Source organism: Xiphophorus hellerii, chromosome 23 (genome assembly GCF_003331165.1).
Source record: "Xiphophorus hellerii strain 12219 chromosome 23, Xiphophorus_hellerii-4.1, whole genome shotgun sequence".
NCBI classification, from domain to species: domain Eukaryota; kingdom Metazoa; phylum Chordata; class Actinopteri; order Cyprinodontiformes; family Poeciliidae; genus Xiphophorus; species Xiphophorus hellerii.
Genome location: NC_045694.1, coordinates 26,406,155 through 26,424,957, shown reverse-complemented (window position 1 = coordinate 26,424,957; position 18,803 = coordinate 26,406,155). Strand labels below are relative to the sequence as shown.

The 18,803-nt window shown below is 40.4% G+C and overlaps 1 protein-coding gene across 2 annotated transcripts in view; it reads right to left on the bottom strand.

Annotated features, from left to right (window-relative positions):
* nrg2b (neuregulin 2b) overlaps positions 1 to 18,803 on the bottom strand; it is a 76,376-nt gene that overhangs the window by 6,775 nt on the left and 50,798 nt on the right. Inside the window, exons 6-11 of one of the 2 annotated variants that reach the window (XM_032555157.1) lie at positions 15,114 to 15,137; positions 9,055 to 9,157; positions 7,514 to 7,643; positions 4,400 to 4,527; positions 1,742 to 1,957; positions 1,030 to 1,213 (exon numbers count right to left, since the gene is read on the bottom strand). In XM_032555157.1, the coding sequence (XP_032411048.1) occupies positions 1,030 to 1,213; positions 1,742 to 1,957; positions 4,400 to 4,527; positions 7,514 to 7,643; positions 9,055 to 9,157; positions 15,114 to 15,137 (785 nt within the window). The remainder of the gene's footprint in view (positions 1 to 1,029; positions 1,214 to 1,741; positions 1,958 to 4,399; positions 4,528 to 7,513; positions 7,644 to 9,054; positions 9,158 to 15,113; positions 15,138 to 18,803) is intronic. The other variant, XM_032555158.1, reaches the window with a different exon arrangement.

The following is an 18,803-nucleotide window of genomic DNA, read 5'->3' as shown; positions in this document are numbered from 1 at the left end:
GGTGTGTTCAGGGCGATGTGCAGTGCTGGCTTTCTGCCACACGGTGTTCGCCCTGTAAGGCAGAAAAGTTCACAGTTGGTCTCGTCCAATGAGAGAAGAGTCGGCCTGTCGGCCAGTCCTCCCACCTAAGCTGTGGATTTCTGCTGCTCCTCAAGAGATAAAACAAAACTTCTTGGCTAATTCTTCTAGTAATGTTCTCCTTGCCTGGCCGGTCACTGTAATGTTTGAAGCTTGGGAAAGTATTTTACCAACAAATCTTGCTTTAATGCTGCCTCATGTTTTACTATGTTCGTTTCCCGCGAGTGCTTAGGGTTTTTGCAGCAGTGTCCTCCACAGCCGGGCAGCTGGACGGGTCCTTTGGCTTTTGTTCGTCAGAAACTTTTTCCATTTCACACTTGCTAGCAACGCTGTCTAAGCTAGCTGTGCTAGCCGGAGGAACAAAAAGCAGCTTCATACATTTGACTGGCAGCCAAGCAAAAAAGATGAGCGTGGCAAATAACATTATTTTACAATAACGATTGAGAAATAGTTTAGATTACAACATAAAAAATTAGAATTAAAAAATTCTGATTAGACTTTTTTTTAGTCAATATTTTTAATTTTGCATATTTTCCCCCCTTCATCTTTCCTCCATCTTTCTTAGGCCGTTAGCGGGCCCTGGTGGCCCGTCACTTTGAAAAACACTATTCTAACCGATCACCGATCTTTAAAAAGATTGATTTGGGCTCATACCAATTTTTTTGCCCGCAAAGTTGCTAAATACAACGACAACGTTGCTGAGTTGGCAACAGGGAGGCGACTATTGCCAACCGCACACACATGCACACGTGACCTGGTGGTCGTTTCTGTCAGTCGGATACAGAAGTCAAAACCACCGTTTTCGGATTTTATTGTAAAGAATTTTGAAAATCCTACATCCTTGTCTTCCACATCACAGTAATGTACTTTAAGAGGTCTCTTGTTCCCCGTCTTCTTTCCCTGCTACCGCCTAATGACATCGCTAAGCGTGCGTCACGTCTGCCTACGTACTTCGGGGCATCTTAGCAGCGGTTGGTCGTCGTCTCTGTGGTAAGCCGCGGCAGCAGGGGGCGGGGAGAGGGCGTGGCTTGTGTTGGGCGAGGTGATCTGGAAGGTGGGCACCTGGGGCGGCAGAGGCGGGTAGTGGAACTCCACAGGAGACAGCCGTGCCGGCGTGGTCAGCGCCGACACGTATCTGGATGGGAAAAATAAAGAGGAAAAGCAAACAGAGCAGTAACTGTAGCAGCAGAAAACATGAATCTGACTCTCAAATCATGAGTAAGTGCTTTAACGCAGACATTTCCCATGACTGTAATAAATTAGTTTTATCCTTCAGTTATTGCTACATTTGTGTAACTATAAATTCAAGTGCGAGCTGGGGTAACTTTTACCGAGTTGTGTGTTTCTACTACGGTAGTTTGAGAACAACAAAACAGAAAGCTGGATGGAAACATTGCAGAGACGTCAGACACTGGGTGTTTTCACACCTGATAGTGCGGCAGACTCGGTTCCATTGGGGGTCAAAGGTGCAACATTTGTTACATGTTAAGCTGCTGAGTTTTGCTTTCACACTGCACTGTGTCAAATGAGTATATGTTTCATAATATAGACAAAATCATGTCAATGTCAGCTCTTGCTTACATCACACTTGTTGATTCAGTTTTACAGATGCTTAATGATTTAGTATTCTGAACCCGTTGTCCCAAAAGAAGCTTTTCTTTACCTGTCACTGTGAGGCGAGTCTCTTAGAGAGTCGTAAGAGTCCCCGTACTGCATCCCCATTCCTGACACGCCTGTGCAGCCGTAGTTGGCGGCCCGCCTCGCCATGCATGCCGGGCTGCTGCACTTACTGGTTCCCACGGAGCTGGAGAGCCCGCCCGACTGGCAGTCTGAGTTTACGCTCTCTGTCCGCTCCATGCTCCACGTCTGCTCCTCGTGTCTGCAGGTTAGCATCGGGCGTGAAAGGTTAAAGCGGCATAAGCAACGCTGAGCTGTGTTAAGTCTAAAATCTATGGCGACAGGTTAGGGCCATAACATCAAATCAATCAGTCAAGTTTATTTGTGTAGCACATTTCAACAACAAGGCAGTTCAAAGTGCTTCGCATCATAAAAAACACAAAAATACGACGTCATCAACAACTGAAACGTCACATTTTGCACAGTGCCGTCATTACGGCACTGTTGGCGTCAAAACGTTGATCAGTGTTTCGTTATGGTTCAAAAGCCACTGTTGGGGTTTTTAGAGTAGACTTAAAGGAACTCGGTGTTTCGCCTGTTTTCCAGTTTTCCGGATGTTTGTTCCAGATTTGTGGTGCACAGAAGCTGCATGCTGCTTCTCCACGTTTGGTCCTCCTGATCTTTGCTAACTTGAAAATAAATGGTTGAAAACTGACAGAAATGAGAGCTAAAGCTGAAAGCTAACTTCTGATCTAGAACTCCGAAATGAAAATAAATAAATAAATGAATTAAAAAAAAATAAAGTTAGAGGGAGTGAAGCTAATAAAATAAATATATTGTCATATTCAGTAGATCAGAGTATCAATGAAAAGTTGTCCATGTGGATCCAGTCTCTCACCCAAAGATATCGATATCAGTCACAACAAGATAATGACAATGGATAAATGGATGGATTCATTAAGTGTATTTCTTATGTTAAATATTTGTAGTAATTCTTGTAGTCTTTATTGCTGTTATTTAATTGTAATTTTCTGCTTACAGTTAGTGAAAACACAACTTCAATCTGGAGAGACTCAGACGGAGATGAGAAGACAATTAGAAGAGTTTATTGACAAACAGAATTTAAAGTCTTTGGCGCTCGGGCCCCGGCTGGGGATAACGGTTATCGCAGCGTTAGCGATAGGCTTCAGATGAGCATCCCCGATGCTGTTAGGAACGTCATCCCCCGGGGCCCGGCACTGGTGGTGGAGGTTGAAGAAGGGTGCGGGCCTCAGGACCGGGCGAATGGAGGAGAAGGGGTGGTGGTGGGTTGAGCTCGGCTGGAGAGCGAAGGACACCATGGATGAAGGTCCTTATCAGCTGGGACTTGGTCGGTGATTGGACGTGACGTGGCTTGGTCCGGCGTTGATAGGTCGACGATTGTGGGCAGGTCGCTTCAATTAACGGGTCCCGGTGGGGATAAAAGAGTCTTCCAGTTTGAATTTGCGCCTAGGCTTCATATTTAAGATTATAGCATCAGACTATTTTTAATACCAAAACGTGTTCTTTAGGAAAAGTACAGTTGTAAACTGTAGTTGAGCTACATCAAAATAAAGACAAGCTGACATGCTAACAAGCTAACAGCTCTGTGGTGTTTGTAGCTTTCTAGCTAGCAGACTGCTACAAGACGCCTTTATCTTCTTCTTGTGACGAGACAAGAGGGACAAGTCTTTGTCTGCTGATTAGGTTTAGCTACCAGCGATGATGAAAAGTTGATACTGTGTAAAATAGTGCCACAACAGACAACATTAGCTCGTAGCGCTGTTAGCTCTACAAGCTAACTGCCAGGCTTACAAACCACAGTCTGTTTGCAGACATCCTACTTTCTGGAAAAACAGAAACATTAAACTTACAAGTAAATACATTTTGAAAGTGTAAAAAAGCATGTAGATGTAAAAAACATAAAATTGAAAGTTGCTAGAGAAATATTTACTGTATATTTCGCCACCCGCCTGTTTCAGTTTTTGCCAAAAGATGATATAGACCAAAGGAAACATAAAAATAAAAAAATCACTTTTGGCAAAAAAAATTACATAGTAAAATATTAAAGTTAGGCCTCCATATATAAAAAGTTTAATACTATAACCCTACATGGAATTACATTTTCATTCAAACTAATATCAAATTTGGCTTTACTTCTTTTGGTTTTGAAACATTTTTTTTCTTGGTTTACATAGTTCAAGATAAAAAGTTTTTTGTCATCATTTTGGCACTGATCTTGCTCCATAAAACATAAAAACTTTTAATACGCCACAGTTTATTTATTATTAAAGTACAAAACTTTTATTGGATTGGTTGATTTTGCTGCATCAGTGCTGGTGCCTTTGCCAACACACTTGGCTGCGTTTATTGTGTCCGGGTTCTAGCACGCGTCGTGAGTGTGTGTGTGTTTGTTTCTAATACCTTGTGGGGACCATTTTCCTGACTTATACTACGTTGTGGGGACACACTGCTCCTTGTGGGGACCGAAGCCTGGTCCCCACAAAGGGAAACGCTGTTTTTGGGTCAGGGGTCAGATTTAGGACTAAGGTGTGAATTGAGTTTTGGTTAGGGTTAGGGATGTAATGGTAAGGTTTAGGCTGTAGAAATGAATGGAAGTCAATGGAAAGTCCCCGCAACGATAGCTGCGCAAACATCCGTGTGTGTGTGTGTGTGTTTGGTCTACCTGGAACCATGTGAGGCAGTGGTGGAGTGATGGGAGCGGGTTGACATTCGACTGCCTGCATAGTTGCCAGCACCCTCAGCTCCATGGCTGATCACACACTCTGTCGTCGGGACGCTCTTTGGGATGTACTGCACAGTCAAACATAACAACAATAACTTCCTGCATTTCCTGCCTCCCTTCTTCTAAAGCGCAAAAAATACACACGGCGATGCGGGGCGGACGATTAACACGCGCAAATTGCACAAATGTAAATCCGACAGCAATTACAAGGAGATGCTTCGGCGTTTTATCGGCTTCCGTCGCTGCTGACTCATGGCCGTTCTGTCTCCAGGAGAGCGGTAGGTGTTTTTCTGCTCTCTCCTTAACATCTATCAAGCATGTGGCACTAAATTTTCCCCCGTGTTGTCAGCGGATCAGAGTTTTATTAACACAAACACCCTCTTGGAGGCAGAGCTGCGCTGAGGGCTAAAAGAACTTTAATTGTTATGTTAAATTTTAAGTCCCAAAGTGAAACAGTCTCCATCAGCAGCAGCGGCTAAGCAGGCAGCCGAGGCTTACTGCGCAGTTTGCCTCCTTTGTCCTTGCTTTAGTATTCATGAATTTCCCGGGGTATTTCTTATAGACACCAAAATTATAATTAAAGGGCAGTAAAATTTAATTAAACACAATGATATATCTGCTCTTATTTGAGAGGTTGCTGCAGGCCTCGCTGAAGAGTGGACACCCTGTAAAAGCTCCAAACAAGAGATAAAATAATGGCTATTTTTAACGTGACGCTACATTCATGTTTCGTGGGAAAAACCCCCCAGAAAATCTCACCACGTATTTTTGGTGTAGTTTGTCTTAGTTCACTTGAAATAAGACAAAACTGACTCACAAGCAACTTTTCAGCAAGATAGAGGAACTTCTCTTAAGTCAATAATTCCTTTATATTGATATAGAATTATGAAATATTTTTGGACTTTTACATCAACATGAAACAAACTCCTATATTCTGCTGAAAAGTTACTTGTAAGTTAGTTTTGTCTTATTTTAAGTGTAATACAATATTTGCACTACAAACTACACCAAAACATTTTGGGTGAAATTTACTCTTCTTGCAGTGTAGAATTATATCAATAGAAAAATAATTCTCAAAAGTATCTTTTTTTGCTATTTTGACCATTTCTCATTTTCTGGAAATAAACACTAACTTTCTCCTTGGAATTTCATAGACATGCTGTCAGTAGTTCATAGAATAAAAGAACAATGTTCATTTTGCTCAAACACAGACCTATAAAGAGTAAAATCGGAGAAACTGATTCTTTTAAGTGGTCTCTCAATTTTTTTGCAGAGCTGCACGTTTTAAAAAAAAAAAAATCTAGCTTGATTTGCTAGACACCAACCGATTATATTTTATTTTATTTAATTTTTTACATTTAGTTATGTTGCAACCACAAGAATGTAAGTATTTTATTGGAGTTTTACATGACGGTCAAATCCAAAGTGCCACATGACCATGAAATGGAAAACTGCTTAGTAGTTTGATTTAATTTGATTTATGTTTTTACACATCAAGAAAATAAAAATCAGGCATTAGTATGGACTCCACCCCTGTCCTTTGTGGATAATTTGCTGGTCTGGCTGCAGTTCCAGCTGAAAGCCTTTGGGGTGCGTCTCCACCAGCTTTACACTGAACATTTAAAACAGCTCAAGCTGTTTCAGACCGTCTCTGAAGAGCTCGTTTCTAATCTTACTGCAGATTTTTAAACAGATTTCAATGAAGTTGAACCTCCTTTCAAGTCTTTTGCAGCCTGTAAGAGTTTTTTCCCTCCATCATCTCCCTGTATTTGGCTTCCCATCAGCACTAACTAGCTTCTCTGTAGATGCTGAAAAAAAGCGTCCCACAGCATGATGCTACCACCGCCACACTGTCTTCATGATTCTGTTTGCTCTCTAATGAACCTCGGACGCCTTCGCAGAACATACGGGAATAAATTACGCACAGGTCGACTTTGTGTACCAACGTAGCAGCGTCAGGAGGAACCTCGTTCTGGATTTCGTAAAATAAAGGGAGGAAATTACATCTTCACACCACACTTTTCAGATGTTTAGTAATAAAACTTTTTTAAAAACCATGAATCGCTTTCTGCGCACTTCAAAAATGATGCATCACTTCAAGCTGATCTGTCGCATAAAATCCCAAAGCAATTCACTGGTGTTAGTGGCTGTAATGTGAAAAACGTAAAAAGATAAAGGGATCGAATACTGATGGCATACACTGTAAAAACACAAAATCTTGACATGTATTTCTAGTACAAATAACTTAGTACACCTAAATAATACAAAACTGACTTACAAGTAACTTTTCAGCAAGACACAGAAGCTTGTCTTAAGTCAATTATTCCTTGATATTGATGAAAAAGTGCCAGTTCCACTGGCAGATAATTTTATTTATAACAAGGCATTATTCTTATGTTATAAATCAAATAATCTGCCACTGAAACTTGTACTTTCTCATCAATATCAAGGAATAATTGACTTAAAACAAGTTCCTACTTTGCTGAAAAGTTAAATGTGTCTTATTTTAAGTGTACTAAGGTATTTGCAGTAGAAACTGGACCAGAAATCCTCGGTGAGATATTGTGTCTGTGCGCCGTGATCATCAGCTTTACGTTTCGGGTCGTTTTCTGGTTTTTGAACCGGGTCTGTTGCCGATGAATTTCTGCCCGACCACCTGGAGATCGCGGCCGTTCGTTTCCACTCTTCGGCTCCGTCCTCCACGACTCTCCAACGGCGTCTTTCTGCCGCAAGTGACAAAAATCCCCCCGCCGCCGCCAAATCACACGCCGAAAAACGTTATTCTGTAGTTATGAAACTATTTGCCCGTGAAATCTTCCAGAGTGGCTATTTCCTCTTCATCACGCCCCCTCCTGACAGACTCTTCCTCTCTTCGATGCTCCTAACACTCCATCATGCTACTTGACCTGTTGCCAGATAACCTAATTAGTTTTCAGATTTTCCACCGGGTGATTTTTCTTCCTGTATTTTGTTTCCTGTGTCTAGCTTGTGGCTACCTGATGCGTATTTAAAAAAATGTGGGTTTTTTTTGTACTTCCCGCTGTGTGGACTCACATCGAGCATGGGGATCTCCTCCGGACCGGGCCCAGGGTGGTTGGGACCATTAGCCAGCACGCGGTTTGGCTGCTCCACGAACTGATTCTGGTTTTGATGTAGGTGACGCTGCATCTGATTCCTCTGCTTCCTGGAGAAAAATAATGTGTAAAGACGACAGAAAGCATTAAACTCTTTACTCCCCTCCCTTCCCCCGACGTCCTGCTCTGTTTTCAAGAATCGTTTTTATTGCTCTCTGCGTTTTTTCTGTCACGTCTTGCAAGGAAATAATTTTTTTCTAAGCAAAGCTGTCGTGCTAGAGTATTGTTTTCATCTGAAAATGAAACATGTTCTTGTATTTCTGCTGCACGTTACTGTAAAATGCTGCAAACATCATTATTAGCTAATGCCGCACACAGAAAAGACCTGCTAGGATTTACTGAAGAATGATGCTTGTAACTGACTGAAGAACGCGTCCAGAATCCCTCGTCAGCAAACCAAATAGCAAGCAAGAACAGCAGAAGTAGCAGCTTTATTTAAAAAAGACTTTGACAATACGTACAGTGTAGAAACTTTTACGAATAGTTAAAGTTTCTAATTTTCCAAGTTCTAGAGAAAGTTTGTGAGTGGGGCTTTGCTGAGTGGTTTAAGAAGTCAGTATCTTACCCACAGGTGATAAGAACTTGGTTTCTAAGCTACTGTTGTAGATAAAAACAAAAAGGGAGAAGTAAATTTCTGCCAAAAAACACCTCAGAATTCGTCAGATTTGAGTTCAGAAAATTTTTAGTAAAAACTTGGAAGCTCACAAAATTTCTCAAAGTTGAACATTTTCGATTTTTCAAACTCAACAGTTTCAAAGTTTTTTTTTTGTAGAAAGTTTCTCAGCTTTTTCTAACAATTTTTCTGTTGACTTTTCAAACTCAGACATTTCCTTGTTTGTTCTAAACATTTTCTGAGATTAAAGTCAAAATTTTGTATTTTGTTTCTAGCATATTTAAAATTTTGGGAGCTCAGCAATTTCCTTTTTTTTTTTTTTTTACTTGAAAATTTCAGAGAATAACCTTAAAATTTCAGAGATTTTTTGGCGGAAATGTACTTTTTATTCTATCTACTATGGCCATAATGAAGCTTGATTGAAGTTAATAATTCCATAAGATTGATGAAAAAGTGCTTGTTTCATTCACAGATTATTTCCCGTACAATTTGGGAAAAATGTCTTGTTATAAAGTGAAATAATCTGCCAGTTGAACTAGAACTTTTTCATCAATACAAAGGAATTATTAGCTTAAAACAAGATCCCATATATTGCTGAAAAGTTACTTATAAAGTTAGTTTTGTCTTCTTTCAGGTGTACTCAGATATTTGCACTGGAACTACATCAACAACACTTGGTAATATTTAGTGTTTTTGCAGTGCGGTCATGTTTCTCCTTTCTCTCCCACCGCATCGGGAACAGATGCAGCAGCTTATCACTGCTGCTACCTCATACGGGGTTAACAGGAGGGTTTACAAAGTCCTTCTCATGTAAGGAGAGAGCGCTTATCCTTCCTTCGAACACATACTTGGTTTTGCAGTAGGCCACCACACACACGATGCCGACCACTAACAAGGCCACGCAGATGCCTGTGATCGTCAGCACCCGCCTCTGGTAGACCTCCTCCGCCTCTGTGGATGAAAGCACACGCACGCACACAAGCAGACGCACAAAGTTCACACACACACAAACGTCCGTGCATTGGAGATCACACACACACACACACAGCGAATGAGTGCTACTCCATTTGTGGTAACTACAGAAGCAGGTTTTCTCACTGTTATTCCTCTCTACATCACATCCCCCCCTGCGCTGTCTGAACGACTCCCGCTGCTTCGTATCACATGTCTGACACCTAACGGTGCCGGCTGCGATAACCAGCTTCCACAACACACACAGCGACTCCCAACGTCTGAGCTGCACGACGCCCGGCGGGCGTCCCGCCAGACTATCTGATAGCTGCACATGACCGCGGGGATGTGATGACACGCGTGATGCGGGGACCGGCGTCTGACTACATGCCTGGATGGATGGGATGAAAAGAACACAAATCCTCCAGGTAAAAAAAGAAAAAAACAAACATTTTAAAATGATACAAATTTGGATTAAAAAGACAAACACAGTTTGTTAACGCCACAGCAGCCAGTGTCTGGACTCTAATTCACCGTAGATGAATTTCACTGAGAAAACGCGAAATATCACCAAGGATTTTTGGTCTCATTTCTTGACAGTTTGGAATATGATAAAGCTAACTTACAAACAGCTTTTCGGCATGATACGTGCCCGTATTTTAAGTCAATAATTCCTTAATATTGATGGATAAGTTCTAGTTCCAATGGTAGATTATTTCACATATAATAATTTTTTCTCATGTTTCATCTGCCAGTGAAATTAGAACTTATTCATCAATGTTAAAGGAATTACCGACTTAAAACAAGCTCCTTTATAAAGATGAAAAGTTATTTTTGTCTTATTTGAAGTGTACAGTAATATTTGCACTAGAAATTAGACCAAAAATACTTGGTGATATTTTGTGTTTTTACAGTGTTAACGATCATGATGTTGTAGGAGCAGAATATGTTTTGGTTATTAATTTCACTAAACAGGCAACGATGTGGAAAAAGTATGATAATTTCCTAAAGAACTAATAAATAAACACCATATGTGGGTTGTTGCTTTTTTAATGTTAACTAAGTCTTAACAAAGATGGGCTATTTTTGTTTTTTGGTACCATTAACTCTTCCCCACCATCACAGTCCTATGAGACCTGCATAATTAATCAGTTAATTACATGATAAACTAAAATGAGCTCGGCAATTTCCACAAGGATTAACATTTCTTGAAGGGCAATTTTGTTCAAAGAGGCTTCATAATCCATTTTAGTTACGGTTTCGATTACGTATGGTTTTTATTTCAGTTTTATTTATTGCATTTTATTTATTTTGGTTATATAAAATGTCCTCCAGTTCCAGGGGGAAGTATTCTGTACAAAATGAAAGTTTATTAGTCTTTGAGAGGGCAAACTTGCATAATTATATCGTTAAAAATGGTCTCAAAATGACATTTTTCATTTTACTGAAATATTATTGCTTACTGAAATAATTTCTATGACAATTTATCTCTAACTTTGTTATTGTGATAGGCCTGATTGTGTCCATTGTGGCTCTAGGAAGATATGAGTCGCTTAAATGCAGCAGGAAGAGTAAAGAAACTTGTGTTTTGGACAGATAATGCTTCCTGGCCTGTTTATTTTTACTTCAATTTTGCCACATTTGTAAAAAAAAAAAAAAAAAAAAAAAAGCTTTTGTGGTGAGCATGTGGCCTGTGCTCCTAAAAAACAACAATAAACAAACAAGCAAAAAAAAAAAACTTGTCAAATATTGTCTGAAAAAGCAGCTCATTCTGGTATTTAGTCTTGGTTGCCACATGTTGCAGAATCTCATCTCGATCTCTCTCTGCATTAGTGTACATAAATATAACAGATTTGTCTGAAAGCCTTAAAATAAATGGTTGTTATGGCGACGTTCTGACCACAAAATTGTCGTGTTTGTTGCAGTTGTTCAACAATAAGCTTTGGATGTATATTTGAGATCGCTTAGCATCCTACTCATATTGATTTTAAGATAAACGTTCTAGTCCAGTTAGCTCCGCCCACTCAATCTGAGCCTCTAAATTAATGATACAATGAAATAAAACGTAGACAATAAAATAACTGCATATGCTTTGTGTACATTTAAATTTAAATGTATACTTTAATTAATCCTTTATGCCTTTGCTTTATATTTGTACGGATCCATTCCACCTTTAAAGAGGCACTATTATGTAGTTTCCAGACATATGGTGCTGTTTTATAGCACAATCAAGTAACTATGTTCACTTCAATTGTTATTAAAATGACATCAAACATGACTAAAAAAAACTTGACTTCATTATTTAACACCTTGAAATTGGGCCTCTGTCTCTTTAAGAAGCTCCTGCTCTTTCTGAAACTCCGCCTCCAGGAAGTCATCACAACATGGCTCCTCTATTAACCCTTTAGCAACGTTTTTACCAGCATTTAACTGAGAAGTAGCTCCTATAATGAGCTGAGCAGACGCACAGTTCCACCAGGTGTTTGCTAATTGCTGCTGGCTAGTCTGAAGGAGCTGAGTGGGGGGAGTTAACAGGGGAGAGCTGCTCTGTGAGGCGGAAGCTTGGAAATTTGTGTAGTGTAGCTCTGAGGAGGAGCTTTGTCCTCAAAGGCGGGGCTAGATCCACCCAGTCGTTTTGCACAGCTGAATGGTTGCCATGGAGATTAAATGAAAGAATGACGGGAACGCTCCATGTCTGTTTTTGATGCGGGAATAACATCGTAACATGCTGTAACGCTCAAAAAACTTTACATAGCACCACCCCTTTAAGCAGTCTCATTGAATTGCGGCCCTTCTGGACTCCCATATTTTCCAATTGAGTCATTGGTGAGTTTGTTAAAACGGCTATATCATAAAATGCTGCAGATATAACAGCTGGAGTCATGTTAAGGCTTTTTTTTAATTTGGCTTCACCATGGGTGTCAGTACATGTAATAAAAACTGTGTGTGCGATTTTGGAAGGAATAAGTTTGTGACGACGTTGAAGGCGAGTCTGGCTGCTGCTCTGGCGTAACGCTCTGTGTCTGAACAGCAAGCTCAACGACACAATGATGGAGAGAGCGACAAGCAGAGGAGATGATGAGGGGAAGAGGGAGAGACTGGAAGCAAAGATCAAATCAAAGTGAGGAGGAAGGACGAGGAGGAGGAGAAGAAGAAGAAAACACAGGATGGAGGAAGAAGAGGAGGAGGAGGAGGAGGAAGGGGACGAGGCGTCAGGAGAGAAACTAATTCCCAGGAAGCAGATAGTGACCTGACTTTGTCCTCTTTTCAGTTAACTGGATTATAGAGGTCCTTTATGTTAGTTCTGGTTAGATTACAGTCCCTTAAGGCTCGCAGTTTTTTAAAACGCAGCTGCTAAAATTTCATTTATATGGTGGAAAACTTAGGAAGTTGTTATCTATTGTTTGATGATTCAAGACAAACGTATTGGCCAAAAATGTCTCGTGTTTTGTGAATGTTGTCACATCACATTCTGCAAAAACTAAAAAAAAAAAGGACACAAACTGACACAAAGAGAGTTTCTAAACAGGGCCTGATCAAGGGGCCTTGTGTGTGTGTGTGTGTACGTGTGGGCGTGGGTCTGTGTGTGTGTGTTTGTGTGCGTCGAGTGGCCGAACAGCAGTTGTGACTTAGGAGAGGCGAGCTCTCGATTCTGACAGAGAGTCAGTCAAGGGCGTAATAATAAGGACAGCCTATATGTCGCCAAGCTGTTTGCCTGCTTCTGGCAAAGCTCAGAGAAAATACTCACAGCTTGGCGTCCTACGGCAGGCTGTTGAGGCCAAAACTGCCAAAGCCCAGGGGACGAGGCAGACTCTGAAACTTCCTTTTATTGTTTTGTTTTTTTTCCTGTTTTGGGCCAATGCTTCCACGTCAGCAAAAATTTTGATCCGGTTGTTACGTTCACCTCCGTCGCAAAAATATTCACACCCAACGGACATTTTCACATGCTGTCGCGTTTCATTGTTCTTTTGCTGCTTTTTTTGTTTTGGTTTTTTTTGCGAGAAAGACCAGCGCAAACGACACTATTGTGAAATGTCATTCATCTTACAAACAAAAATCTGAACTGTTTGTTTGCATTCAGCCCCCTTTTACTCTGATATCCCCAAATAAAACTGAGGGAAATGCATGACTTTCAGAACTTGATGTGTGTAAAGTGATTTGCTAGAGAGCGTCAGAAAACAAACAGCATCTTTAAGGCCGAGCTGACAGGTTGTGGAAAAATTAAAGCAGCATCAGGATATAAAACAATATAAAAAGTTCTGAAAATCAATTTTAAGTAATTCAGTTCATTTAAAATTTATATACAGTTTAGAGTGGCACTCTGTGGCTATTAAGCTGTAACTACTATGGAACAACCTCATCATATTAGTGTTTTTGTCTGATTTCGCAGTTTTTCATCCCGTTTTGGACTTTGCTGCAGAGATTTTTGTCCCCACACAGCAGCAGCCATGAAGGAGGAGAAGCCAGACGGATTCCAGGAGCATAACCTACAGAAAAACCCCAGCTAACCACGGAGGAAAACTAGCACTGCACATCACACGGCTGTATAAGCCTCTCATATGGAGCTAAGTTAGGGTCATAAAGTTTGATAGAAAAAAAAATTTAAACTGGAGAAACAAAATAGAAACTGAAAAAAAAAGTCAAAACTTCTTTTCAGATTGAACTTTTTTTTTTTCCTTAAAGAAAACTATGCCACTAATTTAGTTCCATACTCTCAGACACCGTAAAACACTTGAGACCGGTGCAGAGGACAACGTCTCTTGGATTTCAGCCAGAGGTCAAATAAAACGGTTTTAGATCAAAGCATGTTCACGTGACAGACGTCAGAACCCGGTTCCAAATGAGAATGAAAGCATAAAAATTGATGCTCCAGTCAATTTGCTGGACTAAGTTTGAGCTACTTTGTAAAAAGGAAGACGCAAAATCTTCAGTTTCCAGATCATCCTCCTGTCACTTCCTGTTGTCTTCTTTTTTGTTTTCGCCAGTAGTAACATCCGGCTGTCGGTCACGTGTCATGCGTAAAAAAAACAGCTGTAGGAAAATACACAGATTTTCCTACAGCTGGAAAACCACCTCATCCTAGCGCCAAACTTTGCGTTGAAAAAGGAGGAAAAAGGAGTTGTTTTTTTTTTTTTTCAAAATGTACACGTTTCCATAGAGCAAATTTATTTTCGCAATTTCAAATTGCACAACTTAAAGGTCAATGGAAATTTTCAAAGGGGTGGCCAGACCTGGACAGTAAAATCATTAGTGCAGCATTGATATATATATATATATATATATATATATAAAAAGAAGTAAAAATTATATACATACATATGTTAATCGTGATTAGTTTTATTTATTTTACGTTTATTTATTGGATTTTACGTTTACGTCTTCGTTGAAGAAGAAGACAGTTTGCCTTTCTTCAGCCTGGAGAAGATTCTCTGGGGTGGCCAACATTTTTCAAGATGGGGCCATGGGCCCCTCACCCCCTTTTTCAGGATGCCACTATTGCCTCAGTCACATACAATTGTTTTTGTTATGCAAAGAAAACAATGAAAGGCGCGCATATTTCTCCTTTTCCCGTCATCAATACACTACGTTGTGTTGATTTATCACATTACATCCAAATAAAAACATATGGAAGCTTGTTGCTGAAGCATGACGAAATGTAAAAGTCCAAAGGGTGTGAACACTTTGTTCTCCTGTCGTTAACGCGTCTCCTTGTGTAAAACGGCAGCTTTCCCAGAGTTGTCAGGTTAAAACGGGCAGAATGGACGCAAAGAAAGGAGGTTAGGTTTCTTCTTCTAATCAGGTTAGTGGGCAGAGGGGAAAAAAAAGACGGACAGGTTGAGAGAGAGAGACCCAGCTGTTGGTTCAGGAAAGAAGATGGTTACAGTAATGTGAGACTGTGAGAGGAACTCGGCAAGCCATTTAAAGCACAATAAAAATGAATAATAATGTTTCATACCCATAAATCCATTTTTGAAAAGATCTGCCAGCACAGAAAGTTGTCGTGGTAAAAAAAAAAACAACAAAAAAAGAAAGAGACACATGGTCAGCTGTGCAGTCCACTTTGGAGGCAGATACATTAAACAAATTATAATTTCCACATCAGTCGTTTGGACCGACGAATGTACCGTATTAGTAACGGACAGATAAAGCAGCTGGTTGACCCCCGGAAGTGACGGGGCGGGGAGGAGGAGTGGGCGAGGAGGGGGGAAAAAAAAGAAGAAAGAAAGAAAAAAGGCAAACAGAAAATGTGCAGCGAAAGGGAGGAAAATGAACCAGAAGCTGAAGGAAAGAGAAACCAGCAGCAGGCGGGGAGAGGGCATGCAGACGCACGGGAAGACTGGAAAGAAATAAAATGAAATAAAAACAAACAAAAAACGACAACGAGACAAGAAGCCACGTCACTTACTGCTATAGTTAATAGACCTCATTTCTGGAGCCAACGACATCGGACAGAAATACAAAACAAATGAAGAAACAAAAACAAAAGTAAAAGCACAGACGGAAAGGAAGAACAAGAAAACAAAAGATATAAAAAAGCAGTGAGTTATTCTCCAACGTAAAAAAAACAAAACACAGACACACAAACGCTACAGTTGATGAGGCTGACACAGCAAATGGGGGGTGAGTGCTGTGACTCGTTCGACTAATGGCAGTCGTGTGCCTCCGTATCGACCGCAGCGTACCTCTCTTTGTCCCGCTACTGCTGCTTACAGCTGTCTATAACCCTGCGCATAATTTACAGGGAAAAATCATCCCAGAGTTCCCAATTTTACTGTTTTACTGGGAGGGAGGAAGAGCTCAGCCGGTCGAATGGCTGAGAGTGAATCTTCTCCAACACAGAGTAAAAAAAGAAAAAGAAAAAGAAAAGTCACACAGACAGGTTTTCAGATGCAGACACGGCGTGGTGACTGGGTGTGAGGTAAACGTCCGGTTAATTCCGACATCTTCTGACGTGAAGCCAGTTTCGAATTCTTCCGAATGTTTGAGAGATTTTCATGACAGCAGACCAGGACGGTATGGCATGGAGCTTCTGGAAACACAAGGTCTCATTCCTGGGATTGCTTGGACAGCAACGCGAAGACAACATGAAACTCAGAATCAAGCTAGAACGTAAAGCTCCTCGTGTGAGTTTTGCCCACTCTGAATGCGTCTCACTCTGAAGCTGTCCTTGCAATCGCAGGAAAAGCAACAAGGCACACCCCATTTGCATCAATGTTATTTAAAGGAGTAGTCCAACATTTTGGGGGAATCCATCCGTCGTCTCGTTCTTGCCGAGAGTCCAGACGAGTCTGGATGAAACCGAAACAGAACCAGCTGAAGTTCTGAACCTGCTGGTAACACAGTTTTCGTTGGTTGAATGATGACTTGGTGTCACGCTAAGCTCCCGTCCCGTCTACAAAGTACGAGTGTCGCTTATTTTGAAGTACATTGGGATGAGAAGTGTGCAATTCACACTACGGCAGATTTTGTTTCGGTCTTAGCGCTGTCAATCAATCTCGTGTACACCCTGCTCAACGTACTAACTTACCGTTACAGGAAAGCTGTTTGTCAGTGGCTATGCTAACTAGCCTTAGCATTCATGCCAGCCTCCGATTTGGGGAACTAGCCGTAGCTCAGCAGAGAGGAAGCGTGGAAGGTGATTGGCAGCGCTAAGACCCTCCTCTTGGCTCTGATTGGTCGTTTATAACCGAGCTGTGTTTTTCTGCAGATGGCTGCAGGACTACGAAGAGGAGGCAGAGGAGCTCGATCACATTATCCGTCAGGACGTAGTGGCAGTTTTAACAAATATGTAAAAATACATATTTTTCATAAAAGTTACATATTACTTTAAATGTAGAGGGAAGTGAGGCAGAGTTTTACTAACGGGACTTTAAACCTGGCTGAGGTATTAGACGATGCTCACTTTTTTTTTTTTTCAGGGATTTCCCAAAATGTGAAACTACTCATTTAAATTAATGTCACTGTAATCATGAGCCCAAAATGAGAATTCCCGAAGACGTTACAAGTTTAAAGAAATGATCAAGCAGCATTCAAACCACATGCTGTAAAAGCAGCCGTTCTAACAGATGATCCATGGACGCTGCGGCGGAAACCAAAGGTCAGGATGCTTTACTTTTCTGATCATTTTGAGGTTTTCAACCTGCGTGGACGTCAGTGGAAGAATTAAACCCTCACGTTCTAAACACTTCAGAGGTTTCTCTGAAACGCACGTACGTGTGCTGCACTTCTCAGAAGACTTGAATTTGGGGATTTCTGGTTTTGCCCGGATCAAATTCATACAAATCTCTTGGAAAAAAAAACAAAAAACATCTTTTGCAGCTAAATCTCCCATCAAAGCAGTAAAAACTCACTATGATGCCTAAAAGGCCAGATGGAAGAACAGAAAAGTTGCTTTTCCCAGACAGATTGTTTTTGTTTTGCTTTGCACTGTGTGCACAATTATTGGGCAAGTATGACCACATCATCATTTTTAAACATATTTTCTGGATAAACTTGAATGTTTGATGCATTTAAACTTAGCAGGTGATGAGTGTCAAGTTCGCTGCAAAAACATACGATCTTACCCAATACTTTTGTCTAGTGTTTTGTGCAAATATCTTAATACACTTGAATTAAGACAAAACTAACTTACAAGTAACTTTTAAGCAAGATACAAAATCCTGTTTTAAATCAGTAAGTTCTTAATATTGATGAAATAGCTCTAGTTCCAGTGGGAAGGTTTTTAAAACTGATTTTTTTAATGCCAGAAATGCTTATTGTAAAGTTTTGAGATGTTTGTTTTAAAAGTCTCACTTAGACCGACGAAAATCAAAAAGTAAGGTGGGAAGACGTCGGTTTTTCATTTAGTTGCATAATAATTCTGCACGGCAATAGTGTAGATATTCTCCTAATAAAAGCCAAAAGCTTCACTTTCTTGAAAACTCATGTTTGAGGTGTGAGTTGCCATTTTGGATCAACACAGATCACTCTAGTCGGTGATTAATAAAAAAACAGTCCTGAAAAACAAGACTTGCCCAATAACTGCGCACGCAGGAAGATACCAGCACCAACGGAGCATCGACATGGACGAGCAATGAAACATTTTGGGCAAAAAAAAAAGAAAAGAAAAAAAAAAAAGCAACTTCGAGCTTCTTTAGAGAGTCGGCTCTCTGTTTCTTGTAAGTCTGGATTACAGAAGCAGACATGAACTAAATCTGTTGCTTACAAACCCATAACCTTTCGTAGCATTTTCAGTTCAGGTTTTCAACATTTAATCGATGCGATGTCAAGCATGCAGGCTAGCATGAACATGACTAGGATAATATGAAAATCAGAACATTTCTACGCCGGCTGTTTCAGATTCACTGCAAAAACACAAAATCTTACCAAGTATTTCTGGTCTGGCTCCTGGTGCAAATATCTCAGTACGCTTAAAGCGAGACAAAACTAACATGCGTAACTTTAAAGCAAGATATGAGAGCTTGTTGTAAGTCAATAAACCCCTAATATTGATGAAAAAGTTCTAGTTATAAGTGAAATAATCGGACTTCCTAAAATAACAGCCTATGTCATTTTTGTGCCAAAAGTCATTTTCTCCCCCCCAAAAAAAACCTCTTTATTGCCAAAAGAAAAAAAAACAACAATATTACAAATTAAAATGCCTAGT